Here is a 21,297-nt window from a genome sequence, read left to right as displayed (position 1 = left end):
CACTTGGGCACGTGCTGAAATCTCTGTATATGGTAGATAGTTCTGATGATGTCTGTGTAGTATGAGGAACAAGTTAATTTTATGGATCAGTGCTTTATTACTCACCTTCCTGTTCCATGCCCATCCTCCCTCCCCCCGCCCCCCCCCCMCACAACTGCTTTTAATCTTTTCGTGAATCTTTCACACAAAAATGATTGTTTACCCAATAGTTAACGATAGTAATGCAAATTTAGAACAAATACACAYTTATACCTTTATGTGTATAGAACAATTTTGCATACTTTATAGATTTGGGGCTTGCTGTGTTATCTACGTAGAGACTGATTGTAACTGCAAATTTCAAATTTAACATTTTGTTTATAATTACATATTATAGAATATGTATTTATTTATGAATATTTGTTAAATTCAGATACTTTAAAATAGAATCACCATAGGTAAAGATCCACTATTTGTATCAGACTGATCCAAAAAGCCAGACACTTAGCATGCTGTTCCTATTTTTTCCTGCACTTCTATTTATTATTGTCTATCTGATGTCAGCAGTAGTAAGTATTATTTGAATCTAGTGCAGTTACCAAGGCTTCCTTGTAAAAAAAAAAATCAAAAAGAAGCCTTTCCAGAGCCTTGGATCGACACTAAGTAAAGCAGAATGACTTGGTGTCTCATTTAATGTGAAATAAGATTATGATAGATTCATAGTAGAGAAGAGAGAGAACTTGGATGTTTTTGTGTTATCATTTGTGTTACAAAGAAAAGGTAAGTTTAGTCAAGTGATGGAGACTAGAATTACTTCCATAGTTCTGTAATTCTCCTGTGACAACCCCTTAGTATGATGAACTCTTGATATTCCAGGATAAAAAAAAATAGGGACATTCTGGTTTAGGCCCCCCTGCCCCCCCCCTTTTTTTCATAAATAGAATGTGGCTGTTGTCAGTAATTTTATTGGTATTCTCCATCTACCCCCAAGTGACTTAATCTGTCTGCAAGCAGAGCTAGCAGTTTTGTTTCTGCTTTCTTCAAAAAGTGCTTTCCAGTCACGGTGGGTGTTGGACATTGCAAATAACTTAGAAAATGTTTTTGATCTGGTGAATTTAAAATAAGGCAGACTTAAGATTACTGTGGATGCAAATGTTTGCATCCCAATTACCCAATTATATTTCCTTTTCTAATCCTCCTTAATTGTATTAGTGGGATGTGCACATAGTCTGTAGATTGAAGTAGTTTATGCTTTTTCTTGACATCTAAAGGACAAAATATACACACACGTATATTTTTATGTATTTATATTTTTATACACACGCGCGTGCAAAATCTTTTCTATCCAGGTTAAAAAGGACAGGTTAGGTAGCTATTTTAAGGAGAGCAATAATCCTTTTGTTTTGTTGCTGAAGCCTTTCAGCAAATGGGGTTTTGACTGTATTTATATTGGGCTCAGACTCAGTATAGGAATATCATAACTTCATTCATTTTCAAATATACTGCATAAATAGATTAGCTGTAAGACTCTTTAAATATTTACTAATCTTCCAACTATCTTCCAACTAGATCCATGCAATAGATCTTAGATGAGAAGCTTAAAGGAAGGATTAGCTTGATTGTAGAAATGCAATATTCCTTTCTGTCCACAAAGATTTATTCCAGCTGTGCAACACCTGTTTTGACACATTGGTCTGAGAAGAATATTATGCCTGTTTGCATCTCTGGTTTAGATTGTGAAAAATAACTAAAATTAAGTTAAATAGGCAAAACTATAGTTTCAAATTTTAGTGAAGTAATTGCTGTTCAGATCTTTCTTGAATATGTTGCTGTACTCATGTAAGTATCCGAGGAAGGCTTCTGCTCAGTTTCACTGCAAGAATTAATACTGAACATTATGCAGGAAGCATTCTGGAGAATGTCCCTTTTTAAATGAGAGGTGTTTTGAGATTATATATTTTATGTATTTCATTATTTGCATCAGGATATTGCTTTTTAGTTTTTGTGGTGGTTTTTTTTCATTAGCAATACACTCAAATCCCAAACTATATCTGTCAGCACTACTTCTGAAATGGTTAGAGTTTTTGAGTACTCCTGCCACGATATTTTGTGCTGCTCTTCATTTGGAGTTTATTGTAGCTGAAAAGAAAGCATGTGACATACCGTGTTTCTTCCTGCTATGCACACAGTGTGCCATGCAAATACTGTTTAAAAAAAAAAAAAAGAAGCAGCAGCAGCAAAACCAAACAGCCCTTTTCCTAGTAAGCAGAACAGATACAGTCTCTTACTCAAAAATCAGAGGCTTTGTGTGTTGATACTGGCCAAAAATAATATAAGTGTTCATATAAAGAAAGTGGGAAAAGAATGTTAAGGTGTTAAATTCATTTCACAGTCGACTTAAGCAAATCTAAATCTGTGCTGCCCAAAATAGGTGATCCTATAGGTGACATTTCGTTGCATAGTCTCATATCCTTATTCTAGGATTAACATGTACAAACACGATTGCACCAATCATGTGGATGATTGCTATGTGGGAAAATGCCCTGGCTAAGAACTCTCTCCACCAAAAAAAAAAACTTAAAAAAACCCCACTACTTCACCTCTTTCCCCCACCTAACAATCTTTAAGCCAGATCAGCGTGTGATCCAAATGACTGCACGTTCAAAGAGCCATAGGACTGGCACATGGGGGGAAATAAAAATGCAGGATAGAAGAACAAGCAGCTCAGGAGACTTGGATGTCTTAGGTCAGTCATGAAACTGCACCGTAAGGTCAGCATAGTAGGATTATTTCCCCCTCGCCATTACTCTTAATAATAATAATAATAATAATAATAATAATAATAATACATGTTTAGGCAATGTGTTGTAGGGGTGAGTTGTCCTGTGCAACATCTCTTTAAATTTATTTTCCTGTGAATTATGATTCTCCAGAACAGAATTCTATATCTTGATTAAAATTTTTAGCAGAACATCTTGTATCAGATCTTCTGAAAAATTCCATTGTATTGGATTTCAAGTTGCTTTTCATTGGTTGCATGCTCCTTTTGCTCTCATATTTTTCACGAGCCTGTTCTTTTCATATTTAGCCTTAGCCCCTCCAGTACATTTCTTCTGGATATTTCTTGAGTTCTTGAAAAATGGCCCAATCGAAACAGGAACACATAGGAAAAAAAGTGTTTTCACCGAGCTCAAAGGTGRTTTTTTTCAAATTCTGACTTGCACTGTATTTGAAAATAGAAACAAACTTCTCTTTTTAATGGTTTTTTCCCAAATTTCACATTCCAAATGTTATTAAAATACTGAACTGTCTTAATTTTCCCCTAGAAAATTTTGAGGTTCAGAAAGATTTGTTAAAAATCTTCCCTATTTTTTCCCCTTTCTGCAGATGCTTATGTGATTGGTTGCATTTTTTATGACACCTTTTACTGCCATTATTTTTTATTCCAAATTGGGAACCAAGTTTCATAACTGTCATGGTCATACTTAAATGGTCAAATCCAGTATTAATTTCAGTTAATGTTGTATATCAACAGTTCTGTATGCTCTTCAGTAATCATTTTAGAGTTATGCAGCTCCTATGGATCTGTGCAAACAGACGTTATTTAAAGCTAAATTTTTCTGTTAATGTAGAGGCTTCTGGTATATGCTTGCTGAATAATTCAGCATTTTGAAGCTTCATTCAGTCCAGCCTTGAAAGCAAACAACAGTGCCAGAGACAGATGGTAATTGTCTCTCCAGTGCGTGATATGGTGAAGAGTTTTCTCCTGTGCAGATGAAAAAGCCCTTTCTTTGGGGCAAACTAGATACATTCAGCCAAATTACTGTTTTTTKGGGGGGGGTTGTTGTTGTTTTTTAAGGTCTGCTGAAATAGCTTACATAGAGAAAAAGAATCTCTTCATTTCTGGAAGGTCAACTGAATTGTTCTTTTACACTTGTATCTTATTGTGGGTATTCTTATTCAAAATATAGATTTGAACTAATATACCAATTCCTTAATTTCTTTTCACTTTTGAGTTGAGAGCTAAGTTTGCTAGGAAGACTATATGACAGAACCAAGTCTTTCTAATGAAGACTTTCATTAGCCCATAAGGTAGATTCTCTTGAAATGGATTTTGTCAATTCAAAACGCGTTTTGTTCTTTAGATCTTGACCTTGTTTAAATCAGTAACAGATGAATGGATTCTGAGTATTTGAGGCTCTTTCCATAGCAGCTTATGAATGTTGTTTTTAACAAAAAAATCTATTGTCAGATTACTGCTGCCCATAGAGGACCTTTTTCAGGGGAATGCAAAGTAAATACTTGAATTGGTATTTTTGGAAATAATGGGAAGTGTGTGGTAACAACAGCTTGTTTTGAACTTAAAAGACTGAAGTTTTATTACATTCTTCGGAATGCTTATTGTAAGTTACTGGGAAGAAAACAGAAAATGTCTTTAAGTGGCATCTTCAGTCCCATCCTCTCCCCAAATAAAAAGAACTTTTATAGGCCTAAGCTTTCTGAACTTAGAGAGCTACGTAGGTAGCCTGAGCAGGTTCCCCTGCTTCCTAAATGTTAGCTAGATGGGCTTGTTATCTGATCCCGATTTAATCTCCCCACTCCCCCTGCCAAGAATCAAGGCCACTTATTTTCCAGGATTGCCCCCCACCCTGATGCAAGGATTCGTGAAGTTTTTGGTGATAATTGTTCATGGAAGATGTTTGGCAACAGAGCCACTGCCCAGTTTTTGCATAATAGGGTATTAATTAATACCTTTGCTCCAGAGGGGAAAGATTTGATCTGATCTGTATCCAGCTTCAGGGAGATTAAAGTCTAGTCTCCTGCCCTGCTAAGAGTGCCCGAAGCAAGAAGTTATGGTTCAGTTTGAGAGGGATCACATCCGTGTCTTCTCTTGAAGCCATCCATCCACTGAGTCTGGCAGAGCTGGAGGGAGGAGCAAACGAGAGGAAGTCTGACACTAATTTCCCTGGCATTGCATCATGCCCATAGCAATTACTGACAATTTAGGGAGCTTAATTTTGTTTTCGTTAGTTTAGAAAGGATGAAATTTAAAATCCAGTGTATAATGGAACTTTGGCTTAAACCATGGACAGGATACTATTTCAAAATAGTACCATTCTTTTTATTATATGGAACACAGCATGTTTTCATATCCTRTGAAATGCAGTTTTCGCTATAGTAAGTAATGCTTTGCAACTTGTCTTTTTTTTAAGGACATAAACTAGCTCTTTGTCTAATCTAATCTTTGTCTAATCTTCCCAGATTGGAAGGGGAAAAATCAATGTCATTGTGACAAACCTGAAATAGGACTTCAGCATAATACAGTAAAATACATACACCACCCTAACTTACTTTTGCTGGCTGGTGAGCTTTAGTAGCCATATTCAGCGATGGACAGGACAAGAAAGGCTGGAAGCAGAGCCTGCAAGACATCTTGTTATACTTACTGTTCTGTTACTAGGCTGTCAGAGCCAGCTGACTATGATGGTTTAGACAGATATGATGCCTCATTTAAAGAAATGCAAAGACTATCTTCCGTGGGAATCCTCTTAACTTGGGGTCATTTTGTCTCAAGGTAGAATAGAATTCTGTGCTTTTGGTCTGCATTTGAAATTCAAAAAGGGTGTATGGATTGGAAACACTTCTTTTACTACTCTCCTTTATTTCTTCACAAAAACTAACTCTCGAGATATTGTTATATTTGACTTTGTATTGGTAAAGGTTTCATATACATTCTCTTATGTGTAATCTTGTCTTATGAGTACTTATGTCTTCCTATGTCTATATAGCAGTTTCTATGTTTTTTCTAATGCGAAGTTGGTGAAGAATGATGTAGATACTTTGGACGGTTTGGTTTTTTTGAACCTAGGGCCAGGCATTTTCCTGAGAAAGAAGAGGATAATGGTTCTACCCTCCCACCCTACTATGCACTTGAAATATTTATTGCATCCACAAATTGGTAATAGTTGGTCTAGCTTTCCCCTTTTTCTTATGAAACCTGAAGCCGCATCTAAAGCATGGAATAGGCTACTTGTAAAAATGAAAGAGATTATTTGTTCATGGATTGGAGGAGTTATCATATCCTGCTTATTTCTGATGGAGCCAATGGAATTATTCTTCTCTCCAAAGCTATAATTTCTGCTTTTTAAATTAGAATTTGCTGGTAGAAGCTGTATGTGGAAGTCAAACCTAGTTTGACTCTTGAAATGATTTGATAGAGAATTGTAGTTGTCAGTTTTAAGGTTCACAGTGGAAAAACACAGGCAAAGGCTTTTGGAGGTGGAACAGTTTACTAGTCCATCTTATTAAAGTGAATGTACTCTGAAAGCTAATCATGGGTACTGTAAAGACTATCAGACTTTAAATGCAGTAGTTTAGTGACTATGGTAACTTATTGTTGAGGGGACCTGCATTCAGTGTGGATAACTGTTAATGCTTCTAGTTTTATTTATAAATGTGCTCAAATTACTTAAGCAGATGTTGTTTCTCTGTCCATTAAKGTGAGAAGAGATAATTACTAGGAAGCAGTGATTCCATATTATTAAATTTTGATTCAGGAATAACATTTATTACTCAAATCAGAGAAATGAGCTTTGGCTTTGTTAGAATAGAAGACAATATAAAAGGCTAAAAATTTAGTCATAAAGAATTCTGTATCCCTTTTTATTATTATTATTACTATTACTATTGTTCACAGCGAGATGAAATCTTTTTCAAAGTGATCTATTACAGGTATTTTAGTTGGCCATTTTTTGGTGAGATCTTTGTGTAAAATCCCTTTTGAAACACAATCATAATCTTATCTGAGCATCTGTTTGCATAACATATTTTATAAGTGAGACGCATGTTAAAAAAAAAAAAAGCCTGAATCATCCTCTCTACCTTTATTTTTAAGTTAAGTACTTTCAGCATAAACATAAACCGCTTCTGCAAGTGCAAGCTAAGCCTGTTGCTTTGTAGCCTTTGCAGTCCTCTTCCTCTCCCTTCCCTTTCACTCTTCCATTCACCCACCTTCTTCCTACTCCTGCTTCCCCAGGTGCTGGGATACTATAGAAAACTCAACTGGTTTCAAATATTCATCCTTCTGTCAAGTTTCAAAAAATTAATTGGGAAAATCTGAAAAAGAACTATAGATGGTTTTACTGAAGAGCATGCTTAATCTAAAAGTGCTGAACAGTCTGTAGTATTTAAATCTCTATAGGGGTTAATATTTTTTAAAGCAAATAAACTGTAAAAAGTAACACAAAAGTACTTTGTTAACCAATCCATGCTTCAGGTGATCTGAATATGCAAATTTACATTCTTAACTTGTACTAATAGATTACTTATTCTGTTTTGTGTCTTAATATTTACTGAAAATGTTATTTTAATTAACTTGTATTTAATTGTTAAAATGTAGATGCTGATACATAGGTGAATCCTACCTGTCCCCTTCTCTGTTGTTCCATGGTGTATAACTTTTTAGTAAGATTACCACTTTCATCATTAAGCTCAGAAATGTTTACTGTTTTGTTTCCTTCTTTATCAGAAGGTACATGGCAATGGGTCAGTGACCTGAGACACCTGAGATTTCTTGCAGCTTGGGAAAAGAACCAGTCAGTAAAACTGAACTTCACATAGTGAACTGTGTCTCAGAGTTGTGGTTTTGCTGTTTGAGGAAGTTTTCCCTTTGGCTCTACTTTCCCCCTGAGGTGTTTCTAAGAGCTGGCATCCCTGATATCAGGGAGTGAGCTAAGCCAAGAAGGGCATGGGCTTCCAATCTCAGTTTTTCTCTGAAGGATGCAGAGTAGTCTATATGGTGTTAGGAAGGAAACAAGCTAAGCTTTTTGGAGGACTGGAATTTTTTAGTCACTTCAGGTTATCTTGGATATAAAACCCAGTTGAGTAAGCCCAGCTAATTATTACTTTCTTCCATTCTCTATTTTAACAAGATTATTAGGGCAAACTTCCAAAGTAAAATCAAACTTCCAGAATGTAGAATCAGAATTGTTTCACCTGCTCACTTTCATGGGACTTGTAATGAAACACAAGTATAGAAAAGCTCTTAAGCATTAGTTGCTTCAGAGCTACAGACAGATAAGTCTCATCCATTCGTGTTCGGTTAGTGCAAGGTCCATAGATAACTTGATGCATTTAAACAAATTAAACAGTGAGTCTTAATATAGGTATTCAGTAGTGCCTAAGCAAAAATGATAATTTTCTGAGATGGTATTCAAGGCACGCTTGAGGGGTATTTTTTWGTTTTTGTTTTTAAGATCATGATCCTAAAGATAAGGATTTTTGTCTTGTTAAAATTTTAACCTGAAAGGCTTTGAGAACCTCTGTTCTTTACCATACATTGCAAGTTGCACTGTTGTGTTTGGTTCTGAAGGGGGGGAGTGGGCAGTAAATGAATCCCATGCTGGTATGCAGCCAGAGAACTGGGTCTCCTTTCTTTAAGGAAAAAAGGCTACATAGAAAAAGTGTTTTTAATATTTCCTGTTTATTAAAAGAGAGAGATATGTAGTAGTTCTTTCTAATCAGTGAGTTTTGAACTGAAGATATCACAGTGCTTTTAATTCCTTGCAGTTGTCATAAGGGGCATGATATTCCCCTGCTCCATCCACTGAAAGGTCTGATTTTATTCCCAAGCTGCAAGAAATCGGAACAACTCTTTGTAATTAAGGTGTAGAGCTGATGAAACAGAGGGACGTTTTTACTAAAGGATTGATGCATTGTCCTATTTTCTAATAACATTGTGATTCTGCTTCACTTTTAAATGTTTGTTTATGAGAAGAGCCATTCTGAGCAAGAACTTGCCAAATTTGCTAGAAAAAAACTTTGTTGTAGATCAGACACTCCCTCCCCCTTTGACTAGAAAGTACAAACTTTGTTTTTACTTTAGAAAGTACAAACTTTGTTTTTACTTTCTGATGCAGAATTGCAGTGTGGTAAAATTATAAAAATAGAATCAGAATGGAGTTACAATCAGTCAAGTTGGATATAATGTTAAGTAGAATTCAGTAATGTTGCCATTTTTATTGCAGCTACCTTTTGACTTTGTGCCTTTTGCTTTTATGTTTCTTAGATGCACAGCCCACAGACGGAGAAAGGGAAGTATGGAATCAGATCAGTGCAGTTTTACAGGACTCAGAAAGTATGCTTGCAGACCTTCAGGCTTACAAAGGAGCTGGACAAGAAATTAGAGATGTATGTTTTTTAAAGTTAATGACCGTTCTTTGGAAGCAAAATCAAGCATAATTTGATGTATTCCTTGTTTCTTTTTTGTATTCATGCACATCCTATTAAATTATATGAAAATGTTCATTAAAATAGTATTTGGAAAACATGTTACAGAGCATGTGTAACACTGAATGTAAAGTCATAATGTCAAATCCTTAAATGATGGCTGCTGAACTTCTTGTGGGGTTTGCTATTAATAATTAGTAATTATTTTGCTCTTTGAGAAACACAGTTTCATATACGTTATTTCATATATCTTATGGTAAGAGTCAAAATTGAGTATATGGAAGAAATAATATTCAGATGTCAGAAATGCACTATAAAGAAAAAGTTAATAACTGCTCTTCTGTGTAAATGAAATAATGAATCACAGTAAATTACAATATTATTTGAACTTTGCAGGTGTCTTATTCTATGAAACTGGTCCTGTAACTTACAATTAGACTAAACCAACCAAATCTTTTCTTGCATCAACCTCACAATTACTGTTAGTGCGAGCTGATGGTTACTTAAGAACATGTTGCAGATTTCAAAAGCATTAAAACCTTAAAAAAAAAAAAAAAATTTCTGCAGCCAATAGTCATGCAAAAGGTCTTCCCTGATGTTTCTGCCATATTTTTTCCCCGAAGAATGTGTTAAAACGTTCCCATATGGCAGTGTTGCGCTTGAACAAAAAATATTAAATCCCTATGTTAAAAGGAGAGAGGGAGGGTGGAAAATAATGGTGTTTTTTCGACTTACTAATTTTCTGTTCCTACGCAGTGTCATTTGTTCATGGTTTTACAATACTTATATTTTAAAATAATGTACCAGAAAACTTCTGAACCACCTTTTGCTTGTCATTCATGGGTCATAGTTCTTCACAGTGACATTTTCATTTCAGGCAATACAAAACCCCAATGATATCCAACTGCAAGAAAAAGCATGGAATTCAGTATGTCCTCTGGTTGTAAGGCTGAAGCGCTTTTATGAGTTTTCACTCAGATTAGGTGAGCACTGTTTTAGTATATCTGTTTTATTAAGTTCTTTTATATATACAGATATATGAAGTTTCTTTACCATTAACTTTTTAAAAGTTATTCTTTATCAACAGACATTTACCTGCGTTTTACATTTATCAGAGCATATTTTTAATCTTTAGTTTCAAAATTATCGTAGCTTTTCACCTCATCACTTAAATCTGTACTAAAGAATACAAGCAGTGTGTGTGATTTAACTATGTAAACTTTCTCTGTTGCATCATGGTTCTGCACTTCACTGCTCTTTATTGTACTAATGCAATTTTTTTTTTTTTTTTAAATTGGGTCTTGAAGAGATCAGAGTTTTAAAAAGAATTAAAACTGAAAATATTTTGAGACTCTTTTGTAGGGATAATGGAGGGAGGGAAGTGTCAAAAAACTGTCTCACAGGGTGAAAATCCAAGGTTGGACATACTGCAAGCTGGCTTTGCCATTCCCACATCTGCTGCCCTTCCCCCCCTCCCTCCCCCCCCCGGCCCCTTCCAAATCATGTAATTACACCTTGAAATAGGAGTCTGGAGGAGAGGCAGTGTGCAAAAACTTATAAAGTGGGAGAGCCCACAATAGAAGGCAATTCTTCTACAGTGATGTCCTGTTTACTACATCTATCACTTTTTGAGTAATGCTAGTACTTACAGCTGCAGGAGCTGGACCACATTGCTGTCAGTAGCTGAGTACCATTTTAGTAACGTGCCAGAACTATCTCTACACTGAGCTGATGGCCAATAGAAGAAGGTGAAGGAGAGAGGGTAGAAGGTTTGGATGCAGAAAAAATGCCATTTCTAGCATTTTTGATAGGAAACCCAGATAAAGGATGTCAGAAAGGATAAGACATGAAAGAAAAGGGAAAAAGAGCTTAGTGGTACAAAATGGAGAGAAAATGGCAGAGAGACTGAAGAGGCAGATGTCTGACAAATGTTTCTTGTCTTAGAATAGTAAGAAAAAACAGTCCTGTCAGGCCTCTGCATATTCAAAGGTTTCTTCYGTTCTGACAAAGTATATTTATAAACTTACTTAAAAAATTGTCATAATGTGGACTGAATAAAATTTTTGCTTCTAACTCTTATTCAGAGAAAGCCCTGCAGAGCTTATTGGAGTCCTTGACGTGCCCACCTTATACTCCAACTCAACACCTGGAACGGGAACAGGCTCTAGCTAAAGAGTTTGCAGAAATCTTGCATTTTACTCTTCGTTTTGATGAACTCAAGGTTAATAAAATCTTTTAATATGTGCTGATTTTTTCCATATATTTTGAACACCTGAAACTGATTATTTCCTGTCTTCCTTTAAGATGAGAAACCCAGCAATTCAGAATGACTTCAGTTATTATAGGCGGACAATAAGTCGCAACAGAATAAACAATATGCATGTAAGTAAATACAACTTTGATATGCTGTTCTCACTGAGGTATTTACCAGTGTGTATTTATGCCAGTTGTGGTAATGTTTTTTCTTTTGATTCACTAGCTGTCATGTTCCCTCTGTCACACAGAGTTAATCACGAGTCCAGATCAAGTGATTAGACTGGAACTATTCATGCAACAATCTGCTTGCTGACATGAACATGTACTACATATTTTCTTGCTGCTGGAAATTTTAAGAGTTTTACTAACTATTTTTTTTCCTCATGTTTTTATTAGCTAGACATTGAGAATGAAGTAAACAACGAAATGGCCAATAGGATGTCGCTGTTTTATGCAGAAGCCACACCAATGCTGAAAACACTCAGTAATGCAACTACATATTTTGTGTCAGAAGTAGGTAATGGGAGAGAAAAAGTACAATACATTCTTAATTTTAGTTTTACAAGATGATTTACTGAACAGTGGCTGTTTTTAACCCTTCTAGAACAAAACCTTACCAATTGAGAACACAACAGACTGTCTAAGTACTATGGCTAGCGTATGTAAAGTCATGTTGGAAACACCGTAAGTTTTGCATTAAATCTTATTTTTCTTGTATAAGAGAATTTACATTGTATTTTAAGTAACTACCTAGGATAATCAGTTTTTCCAAATGAATTCCAGTATGTTGGCCTTAAGGTGTTACCACATTTGTATACAAAGCATGATCTGGTGTTAGAAAGCCTGGTCACCTGTTTTAACCACCTTGGATATTTTTCATGAATCAGAAYTGAATTTTGTTAAGGAAGGCTTAATGGTGAGGTTATTGCTTTTGTTTTATCAAAATTCTGGAAAGGTGTATGTAGATGGGAGTCATCTCACAGTCAAGGGATGTCTTAGAAGTAGTCACTGAAGTCTAACCTGGTTGTGTAAGCTTATTGTATGATTAGAGAAATAGAAAGTTGTGATTCACCCAACAGAAGATAAATGCATTTACTGTTATGTTCGACATCTTGTTTTAACTGTGTGATAATAAAACATTTTCAGATCTAGAGGTCCATAGCCTTTTATTCTGGTCATGTTATGATGCTGTGCTATTTAAACAGAAGAAGAAAAATGAAGTCCTAATAAACTGGGAGGTAGCATAGTACAGCTTCTAATGTTTTATTGAAATGTTTAAATTAAAAAAAAAAATCAAGTTTTATATTGAAAACCAATGAATGACAGTAGATAAATGTATATATTGCTTAGTAATATATTGTCTACTCAATAATACTTTAAGGAAACTGAATGCTTTCTGTTTCTCAGGCTTCTTCTGTGCTGTATTTCAGTTTTCATTTCCTGATGATTTCAGGGATTAAGGCGGATAGGAACTGTTTTAACTGTGCAATCAGTATGCTTATTTTGCCATTGAAAAAATAAAGGAAAAACTCTTTGGCATGAGTTCAGTCTAGTCCCATATAACTGGCCTCTGCATTTTAGATTCTTAAGGAACATGGGTTGTTGAAGTTGCCTTTATATTTAGGGGAGAGAGCAAGAGATGCATGTGAAGGCAGTCCACCTAGGTGAAGCCCTGAGCTTACTAGCTGCTAAAATTAGAACCCACCTAAATGTTAACTGCTTCAAAGTGGGAATTTAAACAAAAGGAGTAGCTTTCCTTTAAGGTCCTAGTATCTTACATTTCTAAGAGTAAACAGAAATATCAATAGTCAATCTCCATCATATTTCATGACCTATGAAAGCTTTTGGTAAAATGTCCAAGATTAACTTCACAGATGTGAGAATCTGAACTTTGAAGTGTTAGAAGGGGGTTACATATCTCTGTTTCCTAGCTTTTTTTCTAAATTGGCAAGGATTTTTGCAGTTCAAAGATCCCACTGGTATATGATTTCTTTAAAATATTACTAAGATTCTTTTTCAACTTTAAAATACAATATTTAGAGTTCATACATTCATAATCTAGTTTGCAAAACTGTCCAGTTAAAAAGTCATGATTTTTTTTTTTTTTGGTTCTGTTTTCCAGAGAGTACAGGAGTAGATTCACCAGTGAAGAGACTCTTATGTTCTGCATGCGAGTAATGGTGGGAGTTATTATTCTGTATGATCATGTTCACCCTGTGGGAGCTTTCTCAAAGACATCAAAGATTGATGTAAGAGTGACTTTTTAATACTCTAAGTTTGAGAATACTCATCTAGATTTTTTCAGCACAAACGTATGGTTTTTGTTTTAAATTATTATAAATATAAATATATTATTTAAATATAAATATATATATTTATATTTAATATATTTAATATATTTAAATATATATAATATATTTAAATATTTATATATTTAAAAATAAATATATAAATTATTTWAATAGCTTTTGAATGGCAAAATTTAAATTCATCTTCACCTACATATTTTCATATATTAGCTTGTTTGAAATTAAAATAAAGGTCAGGGTTTTTTCTTTATATTTTCTTCCTTACACAGATACCCATTTGCCTTTGTTAACTCTGCTCTCCTACCAACTGTACGGTTACACTAAAATAACTTTGTATTACACCTACTCTGGAATAAGTTCTGCTGACATCATTTTTATTAATCATGTAATTTATTCTGAAATGCTCACTTTTGGCAGTAATTCTGTTGTAAATAAGCAAATTTTCTACATTTTCTCTGCTTTGGCTGAGATCTAAAGTAGCAGAACCTAAATGTTATTATTGTCATGTTGATAATGAGCCTTTAGTTTTAGTTTTGGCATGGCCAGACACAGGGAAATCAATGTTATTTTTTCATCTGACGTATTACAAGCACACACAGAGAAGTACTCTATCTGTGCTACCTGTTTTTATGTTTTTACAACCCTGAATCTCCTGAAACATGTCTCCCAGCAGAAATAAGTTGGAATTCATGAAAAAGATGTTAATAGCCTTTCCCTTTGCAAGATAACCTACTTCAGCGTTTATATAAATATATATATATATATATATAATTAATTTTTGGAGTCATCTTTAGCATTTTTCATTTGTAGATATCATTATTTTACTTCATCTCTTGTTTGACTCTGTTTTTCAGAAGAAAAGCTATGCCACAAAGAGGTGAATTGATTTGCTTAAGGTCATGCAGCAGATAAAGCCTGGGAATTGAATGCAGACTTCCTGACTTTTAGTTCAGTCTCTTGTCTAGAGGGCTGTGTTCCTATATAAGTAAAATTTTTGTTAGGACCAAAAGTACAGTGTTTGTGCTTTCCTTTTCACATTTATCATAAAGCCCTGTGATCCTACAGGACAGAGGTAAAGTGTAAAGGAAGCACTTCTATTAGGTATGAAATGTACAGTTCAGTTTTTAAAAATGAGTGCACAATCCCAAATCTTAATTTGCTTAGTTAGTTTAGAGAGCCTTCTCTAACAAAAAAACTCTTATAATATTTCAGATGGTGTGTTGGTTTTAATATGAAAAATGACTCTCTTCTGCAGACCAGTCAGTTCTTGGGAGCCATTTCAAGAGAAGGCCAGGGACAATGGAGCAAATTAACGTTCCCCTATTCTTTCATGGCTGGAAGCTGTATTTCAAGCTGTTAATTACAGGCACCTAGCTTAGATGTCCTAACTGATTCTCTTCTTTGACTGATTTAAGGATTCTAACAGAAACAGAAATGAATGGTTTGAATTTTTATTCCCCTTTGAGTTTAGGTCTGATCTGATAGGACATCTAAGCCTGTAATGAGTGATGTGAACATAGTCTCAAGTGTCTCTGATTCAGAAGTAACTATGTTATCTAACAATATGTGCTGCTACCCTGAGAATTTCATCTGATCTGCTCTTTGCATAGCTAGCTTTATCTTACAGGTAGAAATGAGCCAACTGACCTGTTGTTGTTAGGCTGGTCATTGAGCAGAAGCATTGAGCGTTGTTACATTTTCCAAATAACTTTGGCAAATACATGGACTCCAGTTAACTGTTCCATAATAAGGCAGAGTTGCTGTTTAGCTACCAAAAAAAAAATACTAGATTTAGCACTGTAATGTGACTTCGAAAATGAGAAGGTTCAGATCCTGACTTTGCCTCATCTTTATCTGTCATGTTAAATAAGACGGAATTAATTTAGGCTAACTTCTGAATAACTATTAGATATCTTCATAGCAATGGGAAGAAATAGGCGCTTCTGCAGTATGATTCACCATGTCTGAAATTATATTCTGAACAGGTTGGAGGAATTTCTTGTTTCTCTTTATTGACTATATAGGGAGTCAGTGTATTTGATCAGATGAGTTCAGCCTCTGCTTTTTGTGCTTCATTTCATCTTTTGTAAATTTGGACAGTGTTTTCAGTCTGTTTTTTACAGTCTCCAAGACAGACATTCTTTCACTGTGGTGTTTAAAATCAAACATCTTAGACTTCTCAGATTAAGTTTGTAACTATTAGTTATGAAAAAAAATCATAAGTTATCACCAGTTAGATTTACAACTACAAACTGAATAATGAAAATTACTTTCCTGTGTGCAAGCACAAAACTGAAAGTCAAATTTGAAGCATCTCTTGTGACGGACACTAAAAGCAATGACATGGAACTCTTTACAAGTCTCATCATTTTTAGCTTGTATCAGCTGTTGTTGATTTATTTATTTTTTTTCTAAGTTAGAATTGGAGAAATCATGTGTAAGGTTAAATATATAGTTATTAAAGTATATATACTTATTAAAGTAGACATTGTTTTTGTTAAAGTTAGACTTTTAATAAATTAAAATAGTTTTTAATAACTTATAATGCTTTTCTTGTGTCTCAAAGAACAGCATTAACACTTACATTAACATTAACACAAGAAACTAAGCTGCCTATCATTAGTGAAATTTTTCCTTGTTTTCAGCTAGTGCAATTTATATATCATTGTTCAATAGTGGCATCCTTCTGTTCCCAGATGAAGGGTTGCATAAAAGTTTTAAAGGAACAACCACCTGACACTGTGGAAGGACTTCTGAATGCTCTCAGGTATGTATGGGATAATTGTTTGATTCAGCCTCAACAAATTCCTCTTTTTCTCTCCCAGCCTCCTTGTATTTAAGACTCTTCTCACTTAAGAAGCTTGTTTTATTTAAAAAAAAGTCCTTTCAGGTGTTTTACCTGGGGTTTTCTTAAGTAAAATTAATACCTTTCAGTTCCATTTCACTTTGATAGGCAATGAGTATGAATATTGGAAGTCTTAATGTCCCCATTCAGAGATACTTAAGGTTTGTTTAATCTTCTAAAAATTTTACCAACTAAAAGGTAAACATTAGGTCTAAGGTGGTTTTCTAGGCTCCCATTATACTCAAAGAGAAGAAACTGGCATCTTTGCAGAGTGATTTATACTATTTCTTTCTAAGATAAGTTGAATTACTTTTCTGTTTTTATTGCTTACAGACAGCACCAAAATGCTGAATTTAAATTAGATAACTTTAATTATTGAAAAGTTAGTTAGATGACACAGATTTCACTGTTGACTCTCCTGTAGACTTAAGTCACTTCCGACAAACACCTGGAGCTATATTAAAAACTAATGTGTTGCTTCACAACTAATTGTTAGACACTTTTTCTTAGAACAGACTTCAGAACTTGAAATATTTGCCTAAGCTGTCTATAGTATCAAGAGCTGGAGTCCTCAAAACTGGATGCAAATAGCTAGCCCTCTGTGCAGACCCAGTAAAGGAGGCTAGGTGGAAGTATGAGGAGGGAGCAGGAGAGAGAAACTGCAAATTTAGATAACTGATTTACTCATCTATTCCTGCATTGGAATGTTTTTTAGACAGATTGAATAGACTGACAGTTTTTAAGGCACTGCTAGAAATTTTTCTTTTATTAAAATACCCCCAGTGATTAGAACACTTTCAGAAGCTAACAGTGGAATTTCTATTTCTCATGTAAATACCCTTGATATTTCCCTTCTCAATTTGCCTGTGATCTAGTAAACTATTTTTTAAAATTCTGCTAAATAGTACAACTTCAAGAAGACAGCAACCTAAATCCCAATCCTGTAGCTAAGCATTCAAGGCACTGTCTTAGGAAGCAAGACATAATGGTCTGACTTCCCTGAAATTGAGGAGAGAGGCATAGTACCAAGTTTGGTATTTTGGTTTGGTACTGTAGTACCACAGCTGTATTGAATTCTCTAGCTATTGAGCTACTGGATAGAGTAAGAACTGCAGTCATAACCACCTCCATCTTTGCTGATCATGTCTGTTGAATTAGAGTTGATGTGGAGTTAAATACTACAGGTATGTTTTGAGCTTATGTGATGATTGGTCTCTCTAGGAACATAAACAGTGGAGAATGTTTGGGCTTAAATGGAAAAAAAAATACACTAAAGCTCTTCAGTCCTTCCAGGATATTCCCAGAAGTGTAACTCACTACTGAACAAACTCTGCTGGTTTAAAACAAAACGAAACAAAACAAAATAAAACAAACCCTCTATATAATGGTATATCAGGAGATGCAAGGGTACAGGACCTTTAAGAAACCTGCTCTTAAAATTATACTCCTAGTTTCTGCTTAAATTCAAACTAGCTTCCTAAATCCTTTTGTAGTTTTCACCCAAATTCTTATGTCTTTCCATGTTTTTTTTTTCTTCTGAGATCTCTAAGTGAAAACAAAGATAAAGAGAGAATTCCTGCAAAAAATTATGATAATTTAGTAGACAAATGGTAAACAGTATCAAGTGCTGTCATTGAAATAAGATTTGAATTCAGTTTCCTGCTCAGTTGCAGAAGTTTTTTGACTGCAGACCCATCTTTTAAATTTAAATTAACATACTTGTTGCACTGAAGTTACTATGAGTGTTGGCTTGAGGCCAGGGACCACAATTCTCCACCTACTAACAGGGAATCATTTATTGAAAAGGGTATATTGATGGTAAAGAGGACCTGTCAGACTATTAGCAGTTAAGCTCCAGTATCAATGACAACATGTAAGTGTCTTTAAATACGTAGTAGAACTGTATTCATTTCCAAAACAAGCACTGAAGTGTTCACTTCTCTGTTTATTTTACAAAATGCTGTTTTAATTTGTACTTGTAATTTTTAGGTTCACTACAAAACACCTGAATGATGAATCTACTTCAAAACAAATCCGAGCTATGCTGCAGTAGCATCCTGGGACAAGCAGATATTTGTATTGGCCACAGAAGATGTGYATGTTTACATAATTTAATACTGTTTGATGTTAATACTTGTGTGTATTTACATAACCATTTTCTTCACATTGCTAAAATATATGAACCTGTAGTCATAACCTGACTGACTTTATATAGTGCAGACTAAGTTTTGATGCTAGCCTTTATCTTTTGTCTTTTAAAATACTTTTTTACTTAGATACTTCATCTACATCTACAACAGTCTTATCTGTGCATTTTAATCCTCAACCTTCTCTTCACAGAAGTAAGTAGTAAAGACAAAATGGAAATTAAATAAACAGAAATATCAAATAGTTACCAGAGAAATGAAATTTAAAGTAGTAGAAAGTTAATATAAGTGAAAATAAAATTCAAATATTGGGTGTGTTTTAAAAACATATGCACAGGTTTTTAGTCACTTAGTTTTACAATAGCTCACCAAACTTGTATGAGTAGAAGGTAACCTGAATGTTCATCACGTTCATAAAATGTGCTGTCTTCCCTGTATTAAATGGAAGGTTGAGAACCCTCTGATTTCAAGGATTACGGGCTAGCTGACATCCAAATATGTATTGAGAAAGAGGTCATTTTACCTCTTTTATTTAGTATAGCCTGTATCTTTCCACTATTGAGAAATTACTACCGTTTTTCAAGTTCAATATAAGTAAACATAAAATGTATTCTAAGATCGTTGCTGGATTTTGAATTTGTATAATTTTATTAGGTTTAGAAAGGAAAGGGCAAATTCTAATGCCTTGACTTAAGGAGAAAAGGATTTGTCAGTGTAACTATATCATGGTAAATATCTGCCAGAGACAGCTCTAACTGGTAAGTAATTTTTTTGCTGATATGAAATGGTTTAAAGCAGAACACACTTCCATAGCAGCAAATTTCCTTAGTGTCAAATTGGCCTCATCAGACTAGGGTCAATTTAAAGAGGTTTTAAGAGTTGAGCTGTTATTAGGCACTCARTCGAGTTCTTTTATACTAATATTCATCAGCTGATTGAGAGTGAACACAGAAGTAAATTTCAGCTCACTGCTCCTCATTGTTTTTCAGATGTGATAGACCCTTCAAGGAGTTGAGTTCCTTGCTGAGTTGTTTGTTCATAGTTTCTAGTAAATTTTCCAGTAAATGGAATAGAAATATTTTGCCAAAAGCAGCAAAGTGCTCTTGTTCTGTTAAGTGTTTCTTGAGTGATCTGCAGTTGCTGTACATATTCTTGCAGAGGTCACATTCTGAAACTGTTAATTTCTGTGTACTTTGCTTGCATGTATGCATGAAAACTCCAGTTCTTGTGCACAGATTTGTATTTGTTTATCCTTGTGTTTGTAAGTCAGGGTTTGTGTGCTGTCACTGGAATTTTCATGCATTCACATGGAATTTTCAATTTTCACTCCCGAAAGCTTTACCCTTAATATTTTGAAGATGTATTTGGTCTGCTAAGACTCAGCTGCTCTGTGACAAATTTAGTCATTGAACTCAGTCCTTAAGCAGTATTAAGACTGTAAACTCTTTGGCATAGGAATTGTCTTAGTTTATTTCTGAGCAGAACTGCCATGTTTCAAACCTTGTTAGAACCCATAGAAGCTAGTATTATACATATGATACTGTATACCACTGCAACTCTAGAGTTCATTTCATAGATCTGCAATCGTAGTAGCAGATCACTATACTGTCATCAGGAACAGAATCAGAAATTGATAGTAGCCTTTTCTTTCTTCTGGAAGCAGTGATCACACCATGTTTTAAGGTAGAAAATCCACTGTTTACAAACTCCATTTTTTAATGGGGGGACATTTACAAATGTATGTTAGGGAGAATAATGCTTTCTTCATAGCCACTTTCAGATAGGTAAATGTAGGTGGATTCCAGGTCATTCTGTTGAGCTTTGTTAGATAAAGTTAATACATGTTTACCTGCACTTATTTGTCAAACAAGGAACTCTTATCTTTAGGTAGCCCAGAGGAGAGTTACTTGTCACTTGTATAATAAAAATGTAAAACCTTAAAGCATTCTGCGTGTTGTCATGTGCTGTTTGCTGAAGTCACTGAATTTCCTTGCCTAGTATGTTTTTGTACAGAATTTTGTTTGAAATAATAATAAAAAAGTTTGGTACAGTAAGCATTTGGACTGTCTGTATTTAGAAATGCTATAAAAAAGTAAAAGTACCTTGTTTAAAGTTTTGGGTCTGGGATATAGTAGGCTCACCTAAATGTATAGTTTATAGTCTTTTAAAAATGAAACATTTTCAATGGTTTTTAATGCCACAACAATATAAGCTCAAGTCAGTTACACAATTCCTGGATTTTTCTGTTGGTTCATGACACTTGTCTTTCATCTGGACTAGGGAAAATTGTTAATACTGTTCTACAAAGCAGGGGAGATAAAYCCCATCCATGATTTTACATATCTGCACATTAGTCATCTAGGCTATGGTGGCCATCTTGGGTTGCCTTTCTAATCAGTAGGATCACCTGAGGATGAATCATTTAGTCTTAAGATGAGTGCCAATTAATTGCTCTCTGAAGAGGAGCTATATAGACTAATGGTCAAAGCTATTGAGCTCTGTTGACCTCTTGTCAGTGCTTCTTGTTACCTTG

The 21,297-nt window shown here is 34.7% G+C and overlaps 1 protein-coding gene across 4 annotated transcripts in view; it reads left to right on the top strand.

Moving 5' to 3' along the window:
• FAM49A (family with sequence similarity 49 member A) overlaps window positions 1-19,268 on the top strand; it is a 42,166-nt gene extending 22,898 nt beyond the window's left edge. For 3 of the 4 annotated variants that reach the window (XM_026091046.1, XM_026091044.1, XM_026091043.1), the window contains 9 exons: window positions 9,047-9,168; window positions 10,085-10,190; window positions 11,292-11,428; window positions 11,512-11,589; window positions 11,860-11,976; window positions 12,068-12,147; window positions 13,586-13,712; window positions 16,418-16,539; window positions 18,607-19,268. In XM_026091046.1, coding sequence (XP_025946831.1) covers window positions 9,118-9,168; window positions 10,085-10,190; window positions 11,292-11,428; window positions 11,512-11,589; window positions 11,860-11,976; window positions 12,068-12,147; window positions 13,586-13,712; window positions 16,418-16,539; window positions 18,607-18,670 — 882 coding nt within the window. In that variant the 5' untranslated portion in view covers window positions 9,047-9,117 and the 3' untranslated portion in view covers window positions 18,671-19,268. The remainder of the gene's footprint in view (window positions 1-9,046; window positions 9,169-10,084; window positions 10,191-11,291; window positions 11,429-11,511; window positions 11,590-11,859; window positions 11,977-12,067; window positions 12,148-13,585; window positions 13,713-16,417; window positions 16,540-18,606) is intronic. The other variant, XM_026091045.1, reaches the window with a different exon arrangement.
• Window positions 19,269-21,297: the final 2,029 nt, after the last annotated feature.

This window comes from Apteryx rowi, unplaced genomic scaffold (genome assembly GCF_003343035.1).
Source record: "Apteryx rowi isolate R43461 unplaced genomic scaffold, aptRow1 scaffold_896, whole genome shotgun sequence".
Lineage (NCBI taxonomy): Eukaryota > Metazoa > Chordata > Aves > Apterygiformes > Apterygidae > Apteryx > Apteryx rowi.
The sequence above is the reverse complement of the archived record's forward strand: the minus strand, read 5'-3'. Positions and strand labels throughout refer to the sequence as shown.